The sequence below is a fragment of the Fringilla coelebs genome, assembly GCF_963513975.1.
Source record: "Fringilla coelebs genome assembly, chromosome: 25".
Lineage (NCBI taxonomy): Eukaryota > Metazoa > Chordata > Aves > Passeriformes > Fringillidae > Fringilla > Fringilla coelebs.
In genome coordinates, this window is record NC_140051.1 from 3,433,828 (window position 1) to 3,455,702 (window position 21,875).

A 21,875-nucleotide genomic window follows, 5' to 3' on the forward strand; every position below is an offset into this window, starting at 1 on the left:
CAGGATTAGGAATAAACCCACACCTTGTTAGGTACAGGATTAGGAATAAACCCATTCCTTGTTAGGTACAGGAACCCACACTTTGTTAGGTACCAGGATTAGGAATAAACCCAGGCCTTGTTAGGTACAGGAACACACACCTTGTTAGGTACCAGGATTAGGAATAAACCCACACCATGCCCCAGGTTCCAGGATTATGAATAAACCCATTCCTTGTTAGGTACCAGGATTAGAAATAAACTCATTCCATGTTAGGTGCAGAATTAGGAATAAACTCATTCCTTGTTAGGTACAGGAACCCACACCTTGTTAGGTACAGGATTAGAAATAAACCCAGGCCTTGTTAGGTACAGGATTAGGAATAAACTCATTCCTTGTTAGGTGCAGGAACACACACCTTGTTAGGTACCAGGATTAGGAATAAACTCATTCCTTGGTAGGTACCAGGTTTAGGTAAAACCCACACCTTGCCCCAGGTACCAGGATTAGGAATAAACCCATTCCTTGTTAGGTACAGTATTAGGAACAAACCCACACTTTGTTAGGTACAGTATTAGGAACAAACCCACACTTTGTTAGGTACAGGATTAGGAATAAACCCACACTTTGTTAGGCACAGGATTAGGAATAAACCCAGACTTTGTTAGGCACAGGATTAGGAATAAACCCAGACTTTGTTAGGCACAGGATTAGGAATAAACCCAGACTTTGTTAGGTACCAGGATTAGGAATAAACCCACACCTTGTTAGGTACAGGATTAGGAATAAACCCAGACTTTGTTAGGTACAGGATTAGTAATAAACCCACACTTTGTTAGGTACAGGATTAGGAATAAACCCACACCTTGCCCCCCCAGGTGCCAGGATTAGGAGCCCTGTTGCTGCTTTTAAATGCTGAATAATCCCCCAAAATACATGAAACATGGATGTGTCCAGAAAAATGCTTTATTTCACTTATTTCCTGCTGTGGCTCACAGCCAGCCCATCCTGTGCCATGGCTGAGACCCCAGCCCCACCTGAGGCCCCCCAGGTGTCAGCACCCAGGACATCCCTCTGGCTGTCCTGAGCAGCCAGGACCCCTGCCAGGGGTCTCAGAGACCCTGGCACAGAGCCCAGAATGCAAAATGTGGTTGTGGTTATGACTTGTGGAGCAAGTTACCAACCCTAGATGAAATCTGCAAGGCACAGCAAATTAAGTAGAATGATTGTAAATTTATCAGAGGGTGAAAAAGTAGAATTTTGGGGATTTAGAATGGGGGTTCAGGGGGCAAGATGGAGGAATCCTTTCTCCTTCTTCTTGGCCTCCATCTTCTGCTGTGCTGGTGGCACTTTTGGGTTAGTTTAGAGTAGGAGCTCACTGTCTGACACAGGTGATGGGTATTGGGAAGTTATGGTAAATAATGCACACGTAGTTTTTAGTATATAAAAACACCAGAGTGCCTCTGACTGACCTGCTGAATGGACCTTGGCAGGGCAGGAGAAAGAATTTTATAGATAAGAAACAATAAACAACCTTGAGACCGAGAAATGAAGAGCCCTGACTCCTTCAGCTGCTGGGATGGGAAAAGAGACTTTGGAACTTTTCTCAGGGTCACTGTGAGCAGCAGAGACCCCGAGAGCCAGCCCTGATTCTGTGCTGCTGCTGCCCTGGCTCACACCCGCTGCTCCTGGAGCACCGGCTGCTATTGCAGCTGAGCAAAACAGCCCCGAGTCCCTCGGGGGATGCAAAACCAGGGACAGGAAAGGCTCGGGCACCCCTGCCTCAGCTGCAGTCTGCCTTTAAATCCCTCCTAAAATGAAAATCTCCCACCACAATTTCAGTCCATGCCTTTCCTTACACCCAGCTCTCACCTTTCCTGGAGGGTTTTTATTTTATTCTTTTTTTATTAGGTGTTTCCTTGTTGTGATCGATGCAAAAATCCCATAAATTCCATATTGTTTTCACTCCTTTGTTCAGGTGCTGCTGTGGCTGCAGGGCCCTGCAGCAGCTCCTGCTGTCCCCTCTGAGCCCCACGTGTCCCAGTCCTGTGCTGTGCTTGTAGGATTTACACCTGAGCCCTCCTCCCTGAGCCCCACCAGGCTGTGGGTCTGAACCAGAGCTCTGACAGCCCCCAGGAACTCCTTTAACCCACAAAATACCCCAAACACAAAATACCCTAAACCACAAAATACCCCAAACCAGCCCTTTCCAAACCCCATTTCCATTTTGTGGCCCTCAAGGCAACAAAAACCATGCACACAATTAATGGGAGGTGCTGCTCTGGATTAATTAACACCATAAATAATTTAGGGTGATGTAACTCAAACCCAGAGGGGCAACTTAAAAAAAAGGGACCCAAAAAAGTGATGTCCCAAAACCAGGGACCTGTGTGATTCCGTGGGCAGGTGCTGCTATCTGGTGGCCCAGCACCAGCAGTGCCAGCAGGGTCCCCAAACTAAAATTTATTTAAATCCTTCTCATTTCCCTCCCTGTTTAATGGGATTAATTAATTTTTTGTTATTCCCTGGTTATTTTTAGGGGGTTCTCCCAGCTGGCAGGGCAGTGTGGGGACACCAGGACAGCCCTGGCAGTCTGTCCCGGGCCAAAGTCACCAGGGCAGGGCTGGGACAGGTGGGTTTCTCCAGAGGTGTTTGGGATAGAACAGGGATGAGCACTCAGGGCTGGTTTTGACCCCAAATCAGCCCAGGGATGCCCCAGTCAGGGTGGGGGCTCATGGAATATTCTGGAGCCCAGGTCTCCTAGGAATGGCTGAACCCTGCCTGGGAAAGGAAGCAGGGAAAGAATTCCATGAATGCTTTGACTTTTTGGTTTCCCCAAGCATCTTTCAGGGTGCTCAGGTCACACCCAGCTCTGGAAAAACCCAGAAATGAAGGTGAACACTTGGAACGGGAGGGATCAGGGTTTGCCCTCTCTGTCAGGATCCTGGGGCAGGACTCAGGAATGGCTCCAGGGGAATCACTGCCATGCCCCACATCAGGCATTGGAGAAGGTCTCTAATCCAAATATTTTTCAGCCCTGGACTGGATCATCTCTCCTAAATTCTTTCCAAGTGGTATTGCTCTAGGAATTTTCTGATTTTAGTTGCAAATTAATTAATGGCTCCACTGGTGCAATATAAATATTTATACATGCAGCAGAGGAGTTCTAATAAAATATTATGCAACTATTTTTAAAATTACTTGCATACAACATTCATATTATGAATAATAGGTTTTTAATTACCTATCAGCCAAGTATTGCTGAAAACATGACCCAAAGCCTCCTCCCAGGCCAGCAAATTCTCCACCTCAAATCACATCTGATTCATCCTACAAAGGGAAATACTTGAGCAGTAATTCCTTAAAAGAAAAACTAATCTGGTCTTTTTTACTTGCAGGATGCAATTTATAGGCTGGACTCAATCTAAAGAGTCTTTTCCAACCTAGTTAATTGTGAAATTTTCTGCCACAGGTCAGAGATAACCCAGTTCAAGTTCTCCTCCCAAAAATCCATCCAGGCCCTAAATGCTCAGGCAGCACCAGGCTCCAAACCCCCTTCCCCACTGCAATCCCCACCCGGATCACATTTAGTTCAGCACCAATTCATTTTCTGTATTTAGGGGTTTTTTTCCCTTTATTTCCACTGGTCAGCTGGTACAAGCAAGTGAAGGCAGAGACAGTGTGATGCCCATTAAATAGTTTTTATTCTTTAGGACATGAATTGCATTCCCACTCATTTACAGTACTGTAAAGTGCAATGGTTTTCATCTCCCACCTGCGCACACTTTCAAGTATTTAAAATGCCCAGAAAAAAAAAATGGTTTTGTTCAGTTTTTTAATTTTTTTCCTCTTTTTTTTTTTTTTTACAGCAGCTCAGTTATGGAGTTATTAATCTGGCAAAATAAACCCAGATGTGCCTACAGGATTGGGTCCTTCACTGTGACCCCCAGCCGGGGGTCTCCTCCAACACTAACTGCTAGTGGAATGCATTGCCCAGGGTCCTTAGTCCACCTCCTCAATGGTGGGGCCAGAGGAGGCTCCCCCGGAGGGAGGAGCTCCACCCCCAGGGAATCCTCCAGGCATCCCACCGGGCATCCCTCCGGCGCTCTGGTACAGCTTGGTGATGATGGGATTGCAAACCTTCTCCAGCTCCTTCTGCTGGTGCTCAAACTCCTCCTTCTCGGCCGTCTGCAAGGGAAACGAGAGCTCAGCTGCTTCTGCTCGTGGGCAGCAACAACTGGATAGCATACTGCAACTACCTGGGCAGCTCAAGCCCTCAAATTCTTTATCAAGGCAGCTTGAGCCCCCCCAAATTCTATATTCTGGGCAGCTCAAGCCCCCCCCAAATCCTCTACCTGGGCAGCTCAAGCCCTCTCCCCAAATCCTCTGTATCTGGGCAGTTTGAGCCCCCCCCCCCAATCCTGCATCTGGGCAGCTCGAGCCCCAGCACCAAGGCAGACCTGTATTAGAGGCATTATTCCTGGTTGGTTTGGCATCTCATTGCTCCTGGACAATGCAATAATCCAGGGAACAGGAGGGATTGGGAACTCCCTGTGCTGCCCAGCTGTGGTCGCTCAGACATCCAAGGAAGGAACTTGGACCAACACCAGTCTTTCGACTTCTGGTGGAAACTACGAATGGCTTTGGAATCTCTTTCATCACAGCAACCAGTGCTCCTCCTCCTCCTCCTGCAGCCTCAGCTGCCCCTGTGGCTCAGCCAGACCCTGGGAGCTGAACATGGGATCTCACAAACCTGGTTCTTGTCCAGCCAGTTGATGATTTCGTTGCACTTGTCCAGGATTTTCTGCTTGTCATCATCAGAGATCTTGCCCTGGAGCTTCTCATCTTCCACAGTGGCTTTCATGTTGAAGGCATAGGATTCCAGGGAATTCTTGGAGGACACCTTATCCCTCTGCTTCTCATCCTCTGCCTTGTACTTCTCTGCCTCCTGCACCATCCTCTCAATGTCCTCCTTGCTCAGCCGGCCTGCAGAGAACACAAGCCATGAGTATGGGCTGTCCTTTTCAGGGAATCATCTCTAAATTCCCAAACATTACACACTTTCTATCTGGGGGGCAGAAGAGACCCACAACATGCCCTCTTAATAAATCATTAAATAACACAAAAAAAGGCTCAGAGAGATACAAATCTGATTACAGCCAAGTTCTGACTAAAACAGCAGGCAGAGCTTGATAAATCCATTTTTAAGTGCTCTCCCACCTGCAGGACAGTGGATCCTTACCCTTGTCATTTGTGATGGTGATCTTGTTCTCCTTGCCAGTGCTCTTGTCCACAGCAGACACGTTCAGGATGCCATTGGCATCGATGTCAAAGGTGACCTCGATCTGAGGGACCCCTCTGGGAGCAGGGGGAATGCCAGTCAGCTCAAACTTGCCCAGCAAGTTGTTGTCCTTAGTCATAGCACGTTCTCCTTCATACACCTAAGGAGAAAAACAAACACATTATGTCGTTAAAGCCAAAATGGGCTAATTACTCATTATCTAATTAATTATTATCCTGAAGGGATGTGGTCGCTCAGACATCCAAGGAAGGAACTTGGACCAACACCAGTCTTTCGACTTCTGGTGGAAACTACGAATGGCTTTGGAGTCACTTTCATCACAGCAACCAAGAACTTACAAATTACAGGAATTGAACACCTCTGGCCTAAAAATTACTTCAAGTGTTAACCAGTGAAAGCACTGGCAGTGCCCAGTTATTACCCCAGAGCTCTGCTCACCTGGATCAGCACCCCAGGCTGGTTGTCAGAGTAAGTTGTGAAGGTCTGGGTCTGCTTGGTGGGGATGGTGGTGTTGCGCTTGATCAGGACTGTCATGACCCCTCCAGCTGTCTCAATACCCAGGGACAGGGGAGTCACGTCCAGCAGCAGCAGGTCCTGCACATTCTCAGACTTGTCTCCAGACAGGATGGCAGCCTGCACAGCTGGGGAGAGAGAGAGAGAGAGAGGCAGAGTTAACATCCCTGCAGAACATCCCCTGCGAGCTGTGCTGATGCACGTGGCTCGCTCAGACATCCAAGGAAGGTACTTGCACCATCACAAGCCTTTCGGCCTCTGGTGGAAACTACGAATGGCTTTGGAATCTGATTCATCATTGCAAGTCCGAGGGAGGTGGAAAACCCAGGCCCTACAGCACTAAGAGCTGCAGACTGAGCCATCAATTACCTGCCCCATACGCCACAGCCTCATCAGGGTTGATGCTCTTGTTGAGCTCTTTGCCGTTGAAGAAGTCCTGCAGCAGCTTCTGGATCTTGGGGATGCGCGTGGAGCCCCCCACCAGCACGATGTCGTGGATCTGCGACTTGTCCAGCTTGGCGTCCCTCAGCGCCTTCTCCACGGGGTCCAGCGTGCCCCGGAACAGGTCGGCGTTGAGCTCCTCGAAGCGAGCCCTGGTGATGGAGGTGTAGAAGTCGATGCCCTCGTAGAGGGAGTCGATCTCGATGCTGGCCTGGGTGGAGGAGGACAGGGTGCGCTTGGCGCGCTCGCAGGCGGTGCGCAGGCGGCGCACGGCGCGCTTGTTCTCGCTGATGTCCTTCTTGTGCTTGCGCTTGAACTCGGCGATGAAGTGGTTCACCATGCGGTTGTCGAAGTCCTCCCCGCCCAGGTGGGTGTCCCCTGCTGTGGATTTCACCTCGAAGATGCCATCTTCGATGGTCAGGATGGACACATCGAAGGTGCCGCCGCCCAGGTCGAAGATGAGGACGTTCCTTTCAGCACCGACCTGCAGAAAACATTGGAAAACACTAAATTCCTCAATTCCTGCTACACTGAAACACCTTCATCACAGTGACCCTGTGCTGGTGTTCACAGGGGTCCCAGGATGAGAGATGAGACTCTTGACTTCATGTTTGAGAAAGCTGATTTATTATTTTATGATATATATTGTATTAAAAGAAAATTATATTTTAAAACTATACTAAAAGAAAATTTTATCAGAAGATCAGCAACCAATAGAAAGGAGTGATAATAATATCTTGTGACTGACCACAGCCTGAGACAGCTGAACTATGATTGGCCAATAATTAAAAACAACCACAAGAAACCAATCAAGATACACCTGTTGCATCGTATAACAGCAGATTAATTATTGTTCAATTTAATTTCTGAGGGCTCCAAGCTTCTCAGGAATAAAAGATCTTAGCAAAAGGGATTTTCCTAAAATATCACCCCTCCATACCTTCTTGTCCAGCCCATAGGCGATGGCAGCAGCTGTGGGCTCGTTGATGATTCTCAGCACGTTGAGCCCTGCGATGGTTCCAGCATCTTTGGTGGCCTGGCGCTGGGAGTCGTTGAAATAGGCTGGGACAGTGACGACAGCGTTGGTAACAGTCTGCAAACAGAGCAAAGAGCTCAGTCAGGGCTGCCATCCTCACACAGCTCTGCTCACACACCCCACTGAACCCCAGACTCACCTTGCCAAGGTATGCCTCTGCGATTTCCTTCATTTTGGTTAAAACCATGGAGGAGATTTCTTCTGGGTAGAAGCTCTTGGTCTCGCCTTTGTACTCCACCTGCACCTTGGGTCTGCCAGCATCGTTGACCACAGTGAAGGGCCAGTGCTTCATGTCAGACTGCACCACAGAGTCATCAAATCTGCGCCCAATCAACCGCTTGGCATCTGGAAAACCACACTTCAATATATTAATAATGCTCCCTTCCTATTAAAAACCTAAATTTCTTACTAAAAATGCAAAAATTCCTAAATCACCATTTTTAACAGTGACTCAGATGCAAACACTAAGTTTTATTTATGTGTAAGAAATCCAGAGCTATTACCTCTAAATTACTGCAAATGCTGAGCCATAAACCAGGCTGAGACAACTGGTTAAGATTACTCAAGACTGACTACCCTAAAAAAACCTACTACATGGCAAATATCTTCTCTGCTTCTAATAGATTTTAACTTTTAGTATCACAACTTTATTCTGGCTCAAAATAATTTAACTATGTAACTCCTATGAGAAAACTTTAACCTTACTCTTAACCATTCACTAAAAAACGGAAAGAAGTTTTTCCAGGAAATTTTGTTTTTCAGGAAAAATCTCTTTAATCACTAGTGTGCCAATCCTGCAGGCTCACCGAAGACTGTGTTGGTTGGGTTCATGGCCACCTGGTTCTTGGCAGCATCACCGATCAGCCTCTCGGTGTCTGTGAAGGCCACGTAGCTGGGCGTGGTGCGGTTGCCCTGGTCATTGGCGATGATCTCCACCTTCCCATGCTGGAACACGCCAACACAGGAGTAGGTGGTGCCAAGATCAATCCCGACTGCTGGTCCCTTTGACATCTTGTCTGGAAAAAAAAGGAAAAACAAGAATAAATTTAGTTAGAAGTGAAGATTATTAAGGTTGACCACAAGAATTGTGGTAAATTTTTTTTTTTTTTTTTTTAAATGTTGAAGGGCAAGCTGGTGGGGCTGGGAGCGGCCTGTTTTAGTGGAATGTGTTCATTGCAAGGGGCTGTAAGCGGATCCGAGCTCCGGATGATCCCCGCAATCCCAGCCCCGTTATCCCACGTGGCCCAGGCCGCGCACGCCGGCTGCACTCCCCGCCTCCGCCGCTTGGCGTCCCCCGCACCACGTGGCGGGAGACTCCAACTCCCAGCGTGCCCCGCGCCACCCGCGCAACGTGACCGCGGCGGCGGGGCGTGGCCGGGGGCTGCCGGGAAATGGAGTCCCCGCCGGCGGGCCGCGTTTGCCAGCACAGCCGCAGCCCCGTGCGACACTGACCCGCCCCCCCTCGGAGCCATCCCCTCCACAGCCCACACGCGGCCGTTCTCCACCCCCGGGCACTGCAGCACCCGCTGCGCCCCGGCACCGCCCCAAGCGGCCCCTCAGTGAGCAAGAGGGGCGCTGCGTCTCCCCAAGCCCTCCCCTCCCCCGTCTAAGAACTAATGGGGGCGGGGGGGGAGGGAATAAAGCAAAGTCCCCGCTCCCTCCTCCCCCCCCCCCCCGCGGCAGATCGTTTTTAAGAGATAAATGCGGAAATACCGGATTGAAAACCAGCACCCCAGCGGCCCAAATTAGGTCAGTACTCGCTATTCCCTCCCTATCCCCGCAGCACAACGGTTCCTGAGGTCACAAAATCACCCGGGAGGACCCTACGCCCTTTCCAGGCCACCCCAAAGCTGCCTCCAACACCCGCCCTACGCCATTCCAAGGCGGCCGGGTCCCACCCCGCCCTTCCCGTGCCGCGTGGTGCCCCCCCAGCCCCGTTACCCGCAGTCCGGCCCGGTCTCTCGTTCACACACTGGGCAAGCTCTCAGCTCGGCTCCGGCTCACTCAATGCCCCGCGACCGCCGCGCCACCCTTTTATACCCGCTCAGAACCTTCCAGAAGGCCCCGCCTCCCTCGCACAGCTCTGACCAATCAGCGCGTGGATCCCGCCTCCTTGCCCGCTAGTGATTGGTCTGCGCCGTGCGTGACGCGCGCCGGAAGGGGGCGTTGCGCGCCGGCCGGCCCCGCGTTCTCGAACCTTCATGCGCTTTCCCCGCGCCCCCCCCAAACTCCAGGGTGGGCGCGCCTTTCCTCGCGATTTGGCCAATCAGAGCTCACGTCGCGGGTGACGACATTGGTAGAGGGCGTGGCGCGGGGAGCTGGCGGGCATTTCAGCCAATCGTCACGCTGCGCGCCAGGTCTTTATTTGCATATTTCGCAATGGGGCGGGATGAGCCAATCGGCTCGCGGGAATGGCGGGTGATTTGCATAGAGGGCGGCGGGGAAGGAGAGCGGCGGGGAAGGGGAAGCGCAAGATGGCGGCGCCATGAGGGGCGAGCCTGGGCGCAGCCCCGGGGATGCCCCCGGTGCCCGCCGGGATCGCTCCTTCCCCTCAGGAACGGCGGCATTCCCCGTTCTCGTACTCGCCGCCATCGCCGGGCGCTTCCCGCAGCCTGTGCTCAGCAAATCCCCCGGGTACAATGGTCGGCATCCTCCATGTTCCCTCCTGCAAGGAGAGGAGTTCCCCGCTTTGCCCCGCGGCCTGTTTCCCTCGCAGGGAGCCGCGTTTGCCGTGTTTTAGCCACGGGAACTGCTTGTTCCGCAGAGGAAAAGCCATCTCAGCATCTCCACACTTTATAATCCATCCTAAATGTTCCCATCCCTCAGCAGCCTGAGTCCAGGCCGGGGACAGGCTGGCACCCCTCGGCGTGTGGGGAACGCAGCTCCCGGCAGGGGTTTGTTTATTTATTTATTTATTTGTTTGTTTGTTTGTTTGTTTGTGAGAGAAGCAGCGGATTTGTCTTTCCAAACCAGCTGTGGGGCTGCTGGGAGATAAAACCGGCACTGGGAGAGAAAAGAAACAATGGGAAGGATTCCACTGAGTGATGGATGGAAAAAGATATTTGCTTTTACAAATCAACTTTAGGTTTGCTGGTAAATGAAATTGGACATTGAAAGATGAAAGAAGCAGTGGGGAAGAAAAAACCTAAATTCAGTAAGAATTAATTAAAAGGCAGGGTTATACATTAGGGGGGATCTCTGGTATCAGGAGTTTTGGGGAGTCTGAACCTCTCCAGTCCCTCAGAAATGGGGAAAGAGAGAAGGAAATGTGGCTGGAAATTGGGATAAAAAGGAGGCTGAGTCCTCCAAAGATCTGAGAGACCCCAGGGAATGCCCCAGGGCCTCTCCTTGATTGGAATAAATTTCCAGGACTGCTCTGTCTCCTTTTGGACATCAACTGCTGGTGTTTGTGGATTAATTTCCCTAAAATTTGGGAAGGGGAATGGTGGAAAACAGGGCTTTTTGGTGACCCTGGGGCTGAGGGGAGCGGGGCAGAGGTCGGGAATCACCTGAGGTCGGGCTCAGGGCTGTGATTGCGTCCAATGTTTACAGGGAATAAAGGCCGGGGAGGCTCTGGGAGCAGGGAACACAAACACCGAGAGCTGGCCGGGCTCTGGGACACGGCACAGGGCAGGATGAGGAACAGCCGCTCGCTTTTCACCCTTTGGGAAGCTTTATTAACCTTACCAAAAATGCAACGCAAGACTGAACAGAGAAACAAGGTTACCTTTTCTGAATAGAGGAAAAAGGGGCCAGGAGCAGAAGATTTTCCCTGCCATGTGCTCAGCCCCCTCACAATGGAGGTTTTGCCCTTTTTAACCCTTTAAGTCCTCCCAAGGTTCTGTCCATCAACCCCTTCTTTGCTGTCCAGTGGTGGAGATCTCTTCTTCAAAAGGGGTAAAAAAAAAAAAAGGGTGATCTCTTCCATTTAAAGGGTAAAAACAGCACAAAAGAACATTTCAGGCCCTCCCAGGTTGACTTTGGACAAAAATGCTGTTGGTAACACTTAAAAATGCAACACAGGAGCAGAGGAGCAGGTCCTTCATCCTGTTCCTTGTTGTGAAAATTCCTGTGTGCAAACCACATCCTGAGATAAGGGTGGCACATCCCTTTTCCTGCCAGTTTGGGGTGACAAAATGAGGGGATGTGACCCAGTGCCAGCCCACCAGACCAGTCCCACACCAGCAGCAGTGGGAGTCACTGGTGTCCCACCAGTTTGTACCTCCTGCTCTTGCTCGGGGCTCAAAGCTGAGCTGGGATTTTGGGGTGGCATCCCAGAGGTGGCTTTGGGGCTGGAATTTGGGGTGCATAAGGTGAAAGGCAGGGCAGGGGAAGGGGCTCTGTGCCATGGAAGGGGCTGTGTGCCATGGAGCACCAGCTGTGCCTCCCCAGGTAAGGGCAGGAGCATGCTCCACCCTGGCCAGAGTCCAGGCTGCTCTGCTCCAGGGTTACTCCAGAGATGCTCCTGAGTGTAATTCCCACTGAGGTGTGCAAAGCACACTCCCCCGTGTCTGGGCTGCTCTGGTGTTCTGCTCCAGGGTTACTCCAGAGATGCTCCTCAGTGTAATTCCTACTGAGCAAAGTGGCAAGGTGTGCAAAGCACACTGCACCTTGTTCAGAGTCCAGGCTGCTCTGCTCCAGGGTTACTCCAGAGATGCTCCTCAGCGTAATTCCCACTGAGATGTGCAAAGCACACTCCCCCATGTCTGGGCTGCTCTGCTGCTCTGCTCCAGGGTTACTCCAGAGATGCTCCTGAGTGTAATTCCCACTGAGGCATGCAAAGCACACTCCCCCATGTCTGGGCTGCTCTGGTGTTCTGCTCCAAGGTTACTCCAGAGATGCTCCTCAGTGTAATTCCCACTGAGCAAAGCTGAGCTGGGATTTTGGGGTGGCATCCCAGAGGTGGCTTTGGGGCTGGAATTGGGGTGCAGAAGGTGAAAGGCAGGGCAGGGGAAGGGGCTCTGTGCCGTGGAAGGGGCTCTGTGCCATGAAGCACCAGCTGTGCCTCCCCAGGTAAGGGCAGGTACACCTGGCCAGGTGAGGCGTGCAAAGCACCCTGCACCCTGTCCAGAGTCCAGCCTGCTCTGCTCCAGGGTTACTCCAGAGATGCTCCTCAGTGTAATTCCCACCGAGCCCACCACGGCACCCTTGCTGTTCGCCTTTGGGGTGCTTTTTTGGGGTTGATTATTTCAAAAGCATGGGCAGAATGTCGGTAGGACCTAAGAATAGCAGCTTGGGATGCCACAGTGACATTTAGATGTGCGAGCACGCTGGGGAGAGCAGGCTGAGAGCAAGGGGAGGCAGGGAAACTGCAGTGAGTCAGTGCAGGGAGGAGGGCAGTTTGCAAATGACTCATCCCATCAGAAATTAGAGGCTGTTAAACTGGACAAAAGGAGCTCATTTGCTGGATATCACATAAATTAAAGCTTGGCAGGCTTAAGTATTTCGTTTAAGTGTTTAGTGTGGAGGATTTTTTTTAAATTATGGATTGAAATGTTATTTTGGGGAGTGAATTTAGTGTATCAAGGATCTAGTGTTGCTTCTCCTTTCAACATTTAAAACAGAATTGGGAGGAGAAGGGAGATTATCGAAGGCATTCCTGCTGCTCACCACAGCGGTGCTTATTTATATAACATTTGCATCCGCTGAAGTTTGAAAATCTCCCATTTCCAAGGCCCTCCCTTCCCTCCCACGGGGTTCCCCCCTCTCAGCCTGTCAGGACAAACTGCTCCGGGTTAAAAATAACCCCAAATTCCTGTTCCTGGACAAAAGTCTGCAACTGCCCAACTCCTCTCTGAGCCTAAGCAGGGTTTTTAATGTCATCAACTCCCCTGGGAGCAGGAGCAGCCTCTGCACTTGAACAAGGGACAGACAGGCCACACCTGTGAGACCACTGTGTTGTCACCCTGCTTTGTTTTAAATACTAATTATGTCGCAATTTTTGCTCCCAGATTTCAGCAAGGAGGATTGTTGATGTCTGGACACCTCTGCAAAACACCCTGCAGGGGAGAGAAGGCTGAGAGAAACCCAGCACAGCACCTTGAGCTCCACTAAATCCCACCCCAGCTGCCTGGATTGCTGTGAGCTGCCTCCACGGGTTTATCTGCAGAGATCTGAACTGGCTGAACACAGCTCAAGGTTTCCTCCTCTCCTGGGAGCTCATGAGGAGAGCCAAGCACGTGGGCTGCTTCAGCAGGAAGGTCACAGCAGGGCGAGGGTGAAGCCACCAGGGGTTGTTGTGCTGGCATTATTTATTTACCAGGTTGGCTTCCAGCACCTCCATCCTCAGCCAAAATATCCCAGATCCCCAAATATCCCAGATATCCCAGGTACACCCAAAGATCTGGGGTTTATCCCCAGATAAAATCACATTTACTTCCATACATCTTTTGTGAAATGTCACCTAATTTAGACTGAAAACTACCCAGGAAAAAGAGCCCAGCTTCCCCACGCTTCCCATGCAAATGTGCACATAGGCCTGCTTAGCTTAGCTTAAAAATGGTATTTTTAACTCCAGCCTTTTCTTTTTTCCCCCTTGGATTCAGCTTGACAGCATGAAACCCATCACAGCACAGAGAATGGTACGAGTTGAGTTGAGCTGCAGCACTTCAGCTGCAGCCCCTTTATTTATAAAACAACCAACCAAAAAAAAAATTATTAAATCATTGATTCAAAGGAATCAATAATAAATATTTGCTTTCCTCTGAGTTGTTCAGACACAGTACAAGTACACCAATCATAGCAGGTAGCAGAGATGGAAGCTTAGTTTAGCTGCTGAGAAACAAAAAGCTACATTACATGGTAGGCATTTAATCACACAATTAATTAATAGCTGGTATATGACAGTAAATGCTTTAATACACTATTTTACAAAACAAGGTTTGGCTTATTTGCTTCCCTTGTGCAACTCCTGGTGGGCTGGAGCTTTGAAAATAAATACCTTTGGAATGATCCCTTTCTCCTGCTCCCTTTGGTGAAGAACTTTTCCCTTCCCTGTGAGTCACTGGTGTGTGGGCTGGAGCAGACACCTGGACAGCTCCTGCATCCCACCAAACCCAGTGTGACAGTTGAAAAGTAAAGCAAATAGTAAAGCAAGAGTAGTTTGGGGGGCAATAGTAGATTTAAGGGCTTTTTGTGTTAACCTTTCACACAAAATATTTTACCCTGTAAAAAGAACAGCGTAACGAGGACCCTCGTTTAGAAGGTATTCAAAGAACAAAGTAAAATTATATGGAAAAGCAATTTAAAGAATCTCATCCATCCCAGGGCTGGGAATTCTGAGGCAGCAGAGCTGGAGCAGCCAGGATGGAGCAGCCAGGACCCCCCAGAGCAGCCTTCAACCACTGCCCCTCTGCCCGACCCTCCCCAGGCCCCCAGAGCTCTCAGCACGAGGTTCCGCAGCAGCAGAGGCTGCCAGGGCTGCCCCAGGGCTCCAGGAAATCCTGCCAGGGCAGATTCTCCTCCCTGCAGGCTGTGCAGGCTCCTCTCTGCTAATGACCTGCCTGGGCTGGCAGCAAAGCTGCCCCTTTGGCTCCAGGGCTGTGGCCAGCCCAGCTCTGGCACTGTTTGTGGTGAGGAGCTCCTGGAGGCTCAGGGAAAGCGCCCAGGGAAAGCCCTGCTGGGGCTCTGTGCTCAGGGTGGGGATCCTCAGGTGGAGGAACGTTCCCTCTGCTGTCAGAGTGACCAAATTATTCTTTGTCTGCTTAAAAAGGCAAAAAGCCTGGAAATTTCTCTCCCATTTTGGTACAAAAACGCCTCATGGGAGCATTTTGGGCTTCACCTCAGGGCTGGGGATGTCTGAGCGGGCAGAGGCCATGAGGTCTGGCCTAGGTAATTCACTAGAAAAAGAAGAGAACAAAGGAAATACAAAGGAAATCGTCCCTTTTCTGGGGTGTTTTAGCAGGAGCAAGAACCTCTTGCCCTTGGCTCGGTTTTTCTTTGTAAGAGCTTTGTTATTTTGTCTTTTATTAAACTTAGAAAAAGTTTAAGTTTTCTGTTTCCAGCACTGCCTCAGAAGCCATCCTGCTGATTTGATGCCATTTGGGGTAGCTGGGCTCTCTCAGGTGTGATAGCTCTGAGAGCTCCTAAATCCTGGCCCAAGGAGAAGCCATCACCCAGGGGCAGCACAGGGAATGTTCAGCACAGCGAGCACCCACAGCAGAACCCAGAGGCTGCTTTCACCATCCTGGGCCTGCTTTTGGAATTTCCCCAGCTCTGCAGTGGCTCAGGAGTGCTGTGGAGCCCCTGAACCTTCAGGGCTCAGGATCAAACCAGCTGCAGAGGAATCCCAGACACTCAGAGCTGCTGCTTCCCACCCAGCTGATCCAGGGTGGATCCTGGAGCATCCAGGGTGGAATGACAGGAAATCCACCCCCAGCTTGTCAAACACCTCACAGCAGGTCTCCCTTGTTAAAACTGGGATTGTTTGCCCTGCACAGCATCAGGAATTTGTCCTGCCAAGGGTTAAATCTGGGATAGAGAAAGCAGTGGAATTTGTGACTGCTCCTAGGAAGGGAAGTTCTCACACAGTGTAGGGCAGGTTTGGAAACTCTTTCCCATATGGAAGTAGCCCAAGCAGGGCTTGGCTTTAATCAGTTTGTCAAAGATGTCAAGTATAGAAATTAAAAATTCTGGGGTTCAGTCAGAAAAGGAGATTAATGACAATTCTGGAGTGAAAGAATTATAGATTTGTGGTTCTTCTGTGCTCATCCATCTTCTGGAGGCTCTTTCCACAAATTGGAGAAACCCTTTCCCTCCCTCCAGTGGGGGAAAAAAAACCCAAACACCCTCATTTTTGAAACAGAAAATCACCAGGAATCTAGAACCTACAAGCTCAGTGTCTTGTGTGTAGCAGTGGTCAGAGCCAAGTCCTTCAGAGGAAAAATCAGTGACAGAATTCTGCATCTGTCCCCACCTCCCATCCTTCCCTAACTCCATATTCCGTGGAAATGCTTAACCTGGTTGTTCACAAAAAATATTTTTTACGATTCTTGCAATTTTTTAAGAGTCTTGCTAAAGGTTTAAGCCTCAGCCCTGGCACGTGGGACAGCACACACGGAGGTGTCCTGGTGGGAGCAGCGTTTTGGGCTCGTTTACCTGTCCCAGGTGTGTTTTCCTCTGCCAGGGATCCCTTCAGGCCTTCCCTGGGGGTCAGCTGGGGAATGCTGCTCACTCAGATGGGGAAGAACTTTCCATGAGGCTCCTCCAGCACAGCTCCCCCCAAACCTGCTCAATTCTCCAGCTGGCTGAGAGCTCTTCCCAACGCTCCATCCAGGCTTTTTGGTACCTTGGTGCCCTCCCCACCTGGGCACTGCCTCCCTGCTGGGTTCATGCCCAGTTCTCCTCTCTCTAAGGCTCAGTAACCATGGTCACCCCTCCAGTGGGGCTCCCGTGGCTCTGCAGTGCTGCCCATGGAAGCAGAGTCAGGCTCCTGGCCCGAAGTTTATTCTGGCAATTAAAGCACCTCTGTTTTCTTGACAGAAAAAGTCCTTTCTCTTTAGTAGAGTTTAGTTCAGACGCCTTAATGCTGCATCTCTTGTCCTTTGGGAGTGATCCTTGAATTTCCACTTTTATTTCCCTCCTCCAATATTTCCCTGAATGCAGGAAATGTGAAGCACCTGTCAGTTCCCTTTGAGGCTGGACACCCTCAGCCTCAAAATCTTCATTTAAGACAACCCATCTTCGAGAAACTTCTCCAAAACCAGTCCAAGAGACTTCTCCCTCCCCACAAAACCTCTCTGGAATATTATGCATCTTTAAGTCTCTGTTGATCCCTTTTTAAAAAAATCCTGAGGTTTGGCTTCTCTTCACTCACACAGTTTCACTCGACAGCACGGCTTTGCTGTCGTGGGTTTTTAGTGCTCAGTGGTCCATTTTCAAAGGGAGAGAACCCAAAAAAAAAAAAAGATAATTTAAAAAGAAGCTCCTTTTTCCCTCCAATAAATCTGTATCAGAATCAGAAGGGTCTGAACCTCAGAGTGACGTTCAGAAAGAAGCGGCTGGGAGGCGTGAATAACCCCGAGTGATTACGATGAAGCTGACCAGGAGGAGAACTAGCTAGCCTAGCGCTGCTGGGTGCCCGGTGCTGTGACAATTTTGGCGTTTCCCCGGTGCTGTGACAATTTTGGCCTTTCCCCGGTGCTGTGACACTTCTGGCGTTTCCCCGGTGCTGTGACAAGTGGCGCTGCGGGGCAGGGGACGCTCCGGGGATGCTCAGACGGTCTGGAAGGCGCGGCTCTGCGCGGGCACCATCACGGCTGGCACCGCCACCTTCACCAGGTGGTTGTAATCGACTTTTTTGGGTTCTTCTTTCCTGTCCAGCTGCCGCTGGCTGTACTGGGGAGGGGTCAGGTGGGGAGTGGCTTCGGTGGACAAAGTCCGCTGGCTGCGGGAGGCACTGTTGGCTGTGGATCTGGTGGAGGAGGAACCCGAGCGGGAGCTGCGGGAGCCCGAGGAGGATGAGCTGGGTTTGACGAGATGCGCCTTGGGTGCCTCGGCATCCTCCCTGCGGGGGAACACAGCGCACACAGGGGTCAAACACCGCGGGAAATGCTCCGGTGATCGCTCCGGGAATGGCCGGGAGTGGGGGAAAGAAGGGGGGAAGATGGGAGGAAAAGGGGAGAAAGAAGGGGGAAGAAGAGGAAAAAGAAGGGGGAAGAAAAAGAAGGGAAGGGAAAGAAGGGAGAAAAGCAGGAGAGAGAAGGGGGAAGAAGATGAAAAAGAAGGGGAGGGTAAGAAGGGGAAAAAGCAGGGGAAAGAAGAGAGAAAGAAGAGAAGAAAGAAGGGGGAAGAAAAAGAAGGGGAGGGTAAAAAGGGAAAGAAGGGAGAAAAGCAGGGAGAAAGAAGGGGGAAGAAGATGAAAAAGAAGGGGAAAAGCGGGGCAAAGAAGGGAGAAAGAAGAGGAAAAAGAAGGGGGAAGGAGAAGAAAAAGAAGGAGGAAGAAGATGAAAAAGATGAAAAAGAAGGGGAGGGTAAGAACGGAGAAAAAAGGGAGATCAGTGGGGGGGAAGGGAGAAAGAGGAAAAAGAAGGAGGAAAGCAGAGGAGAAAGAAGAGGAAAAAGAAGGGGAGGGAAAGAAGGGAGAAAGAAGCAGAAAGAGAGAAAAGTAGAGAAAAAAAGATGGGAGAAATAAAAGGAAAAAGAGGGAGGAAAGAAAAGGAAAAAGATGGGAGAAAGAAGAGGAAAAAGGAGGGGGAAGAAGAGGGGGAAATAAAGGAAAGAAAAACAAAGAAAAAAAAAGAAAGGAGGAAAGAAAACCATCCCCAAACCCTCTCAGAACCACAAGGGACAAGCAGTTTTAATTTAACACCATAAAGAATATGCAAATTGTTCAAAACACTGACATGGCAAATGTGAGAGAAATCAGTCGGTGCTGATTTGCCCGGGGGAAAGAAGGGGGGAATTTAATTTAATATCCTGCAAATTGTCCAAACTCTGCTCTGTAAATCGATGGATTAAACTCCCCATTGCAGACACGCTGCTCACACCCGGCTGTGTCTTTATTCCAGGTTTATTTCCCAACAGCCTTGTGTGTGTGCAGAGTGTCAGAGCAAAGAGCGCAGGCTGAGCTCTGCAATCCTCAGCCAGAACGACAAACGGCCTGGGCAAGACTGCCTGAAACCGGTTCTGCCACTCCAAACCACCCCTGTGGGTGGGGAGAGAAACGCCACAACCCGGCCCTGACAGAGAGAGAGAAGGAGGGGGAGGATGGAACAGGCAGGCGGGAAAGGTGATAGCAGAGAGGCTGAAAAGGCGAGGGAAGGAAACGGGAAAAGGGGAGGAAAGCAGCAGAGACTGCCGGGGGGAAGAAGACGAAAAAGAAGGGGGAAAGAGGAAGAAAAGTGGGGGAAAGAAAAGAGAAAGTAGAGGGAAAAAGTGGGAGAAGATGAAAAAGAAGGGGAGGGTAAGAAGAGGGAAAAGAAGGGAGAAAAGAGGGGAAAAAAGGGAGGAAGAAGAGGAAAAAGGAGAAAGAAGAGGAAAAAGAAAGGGAGGGTGAGAAGGGTAAGAAGGGAGAAAAGCGAGGGAAAGAAGAGGAAAAAGAAGGGAGAAAGAAGAGGAGAAAGAAAGGGAGGGTGAGAAAGGAAAGAAGGGAGAAAAGCAGGGGATAGAAGGGAGAAAGAAGAGGAAAAAGAAGGGAGAAATAAAAGGAAAAAGGAGGAGGAAAGAAAAGGAAAAAGAAGGGGGAAAACAGGAAGAAAGATGGGAGAAATAAGAGGAAAAAGGAGAAAGAAGAGGGAAAAGAAGGGGAGGGTGAGAAGGGAAAAGTGGGGAAAAGTGAGAGAAAGAAGGGAGAAAGAAGAGGAGAAAGAAAGGGTGAGAAAGGAAAAGGAAGAAAAGCAGGGGAAAGAAGGGAGAAAGAAGAGGAAAAAGAAGGGAGAAATAAAAGGAAAAAGGAGGAGGAAAGAAAAGGAAAGGAAGGGGGAAAACAGGAAAAAAGATGGGAGAAATAAGAGGAAAAAGGAGAAAGAAGAGGAAAAAGAAGGGGAGGGTAAGAAGGGCGAAAGCAGGGAGGAAAGTGGGGAAAATAAAGGATAAAGAAGAGGAAAAAGAAGGGGGAGAAGATGAAAAAGAAGGGGAGGGCAAGACAGGGGAAAAGAAGGGAGAAAAGCGAGGGAAAGAAAGGAGAAAGAAGAGGAGAAAGAAGAGGGAAGAAGATGAAAAAAGGAGAAAGAAGGGAGAAAAGCAGGGGAAGGAAGAGGAAAAAGAAGGGAGAAGAAGATGAAAAAGCAGGGAGGGATCAGCAGCTGAGGGGATTACAGGAGTGCCCGGTGGGGCGGAGATGTCACACGAGGCCAGGTGGCCGCACAAAGATGGATCAAGGGTTTGTTTCTTGGAGGGCAGCAGCAGCTCAAAGCCATTCCTGGAAACAGATCTCTGCAGCGCTTTCCTTCCTGAGCAGTTTAGGCTGGCTTGGCTGGAGCCCAAGCTCGGCTTAGCGGAGCTCAGGGGCGGGGAACAGATGAGCTCCAGGAAGAGGAGGCAGCGTGCCCGGTGTTCCTGCTCCCCTCCGGGCTCACCCCGAGCTAAATCCGGGGAACAGTTGTTCCAAAGGCTCAGAGAGTGTGGCTGAACTGAGAGCCAAATAGGAGCTGCAAATGAAGGGAAAAAAGGGGAAAAAAAGGGGAAAAAAGGTGGGGAAAGAAGGGAAGAAGAGGTGGAAAGAAAGAAGAAAAGATGAGGAAAGAGGGGGGAAAGAAGGAGGAAAAGGGGAAAGTGTTGGAAGAGGGGAAAAGAAGGAAGAAAGAAGGGAGAAGAGGGAAGAAAGGAAAGCTGAAAAGAAGGTGAGAAAGAAGAGGGAAAGAAGGAAGAAAGAAGGGAGAAGAGGGAAGAAAGGAAAGCTGAAAATAAGGTGGAAAAGAAAAGGGAAAGAAGAGAGGAAAGAAGGAAGAAAGAAGAGGAAAAGAAGGTGGAAAGAGGGGGAAAGGAAGGGGAAAATAAGGGAGAAGTGGGGGGGAAGAAAGGGAAAAGAAGGAAGAAAGAAGGGGGAAAGAAGAGGGAAAAGGCAGAAAGAAGGTGGGAAGAGGGGGAAAGAAGAGGAGAAGTGAGGGAGGAAGAGTGGGAAAGAAAGGAAAGAAAAAGAAAAGAAAGAAAAAAAATAGAAAAGGAAGAAGGTGGGAAGAGGAGGAGAAGTGAAGGAGGAAGAGTGGGAAAGAAAAAGAAAAGAAAGAAAAAAAGAAATAGAAAATAAAGAAGGAAAGGAAACCACCCCCAAACCCTCTCAGAAGCACAACGGACAAGCAGCTTCAATTTATCACCACAAAAGAATATGCAAATGCTTCAAAGTACCGAAATTACAAATGTGAGAGAAAACAGTTGGTTGAGCTTTGTGCTAATTTGCCGGGGGGGAGGAGGAGGGGTGACTTTAATCTGATTTTCTGGAAAGTCCTCACAAAGATTCTCACAGTCACCAAATTTGTCATTTGGTGACATTTCACAGAGACTTAAAAAAGCTTTTTAGAACAACTTCTGCAGACACTCGGAGCTACTCACAGTCACTTAAAACCGCGGGGAGGGAGCGTGAGAGGTGGGATGAAGCAAAAGGCGTTACCTGATTTCATTGGGCGCCTCCTCTTCCTCGTATCTCTTCTTTTCTTTCCTCCTTATGGTCAGCCTCACCACCAGGAAGAGGAGGGAGAGCCCCACCACCACTCCACACACTGCCCCGGCGATCATGCTGATGTTTTGTGCATCTGTTGTCCAAAAAAACCCAAATTTATTGGTGTGGGGAGGTTCTGGTCCGCGGTACCAGCGCTGGGTACAGCTCAGGACACAAGGCTGGAGTTTATTTTTGAGGTGTGTCTCCACACAGAGGTTGAACCAGTTTATCTCCAGCTAAGCTGAGCTGGCAGGGAGTGAAGCAGTCACCTCTGGAAAGGTGAAACCACGGGTGCTGTGCATTCAGCTGTGGGGCAGAGTTGGAATGAGGAGGGAAAATCCCCTTCTAAGAGTGTAAAAATACAGCAAAGATAAAGCCAGGGCAGCCCGTGTGTGAAACAGCAGCAGGCAGGGGTGATGGCAGAGGAATGTTTCATCTCTGTGGTTCCCCATGAGGATTTTTTCCCCCCCTTCAACTCCCCTTGAATGATTCCAGTCCTATTCTGCAAT

The 21,875-nt window shown here is 50.0% G+C and overlaps 2 protein-coding genes across 2 annotated transcripts in view; both read right to left on the minus strand.

Moving 5' to 3' along the window:
* Positions 1-3,661: 3,661 nt before the first annotated feature.
* HSPA8 (heat shock protein family A (Hsp70) member 8) lies at positions 3,662-9,307 on the minus strand. The gene is made up of 9 exons (XM_084221593.1): positions 9,213-9,307; positions 8,078-8,287; positions 7,411-7,616; positions 7,176-7,328; positions 6,164-6,719; positions 5,720-5,922; positions 5,222-5,420; positions 4,733-4,965; positions 3,662-4,167 (listed from the first exon to the last, which is right to left on the minus strand). The coding sequence occupies exons 2-9, from the start codon at positions 8,280-8,282 to the stop codon at positions 3,982-3,984; spliced, it is 1,941 nt and encodes a 646-aa protein (XP_084077719.1). The 5' UTR covers positions 8,283-8,287; positions 9,213-9,307; the 3' UTR covers positions 3,662-3,981.
* A 7,704-nt stretch (positions 9,308-17,011) lies between these two features.
* Positions 17,012-21,875, minus strand: part of CLMP (CXADR like cell adhesion molecule) — a 66,852-nt gene continuing 61,988 nt past the window's right edge. The window contains exons 6-7 of the mRNA XM_084221443.1: positions 21,319-21,460; positions 17,012-17,775 (exon numbers count right to left, since the gene is read on the minus strand). Of these exons, the coding sequence (XP_084077569.1) occupies positions 17,484-17,775; positions 21,319-21,460 (434 nt within the window). The 3' untranslated portion in view covers positions 17,012-17,483. The remainder of the gene's footprint in view (positions 17,776-21,318; positions 21,461-21,875) is intronic.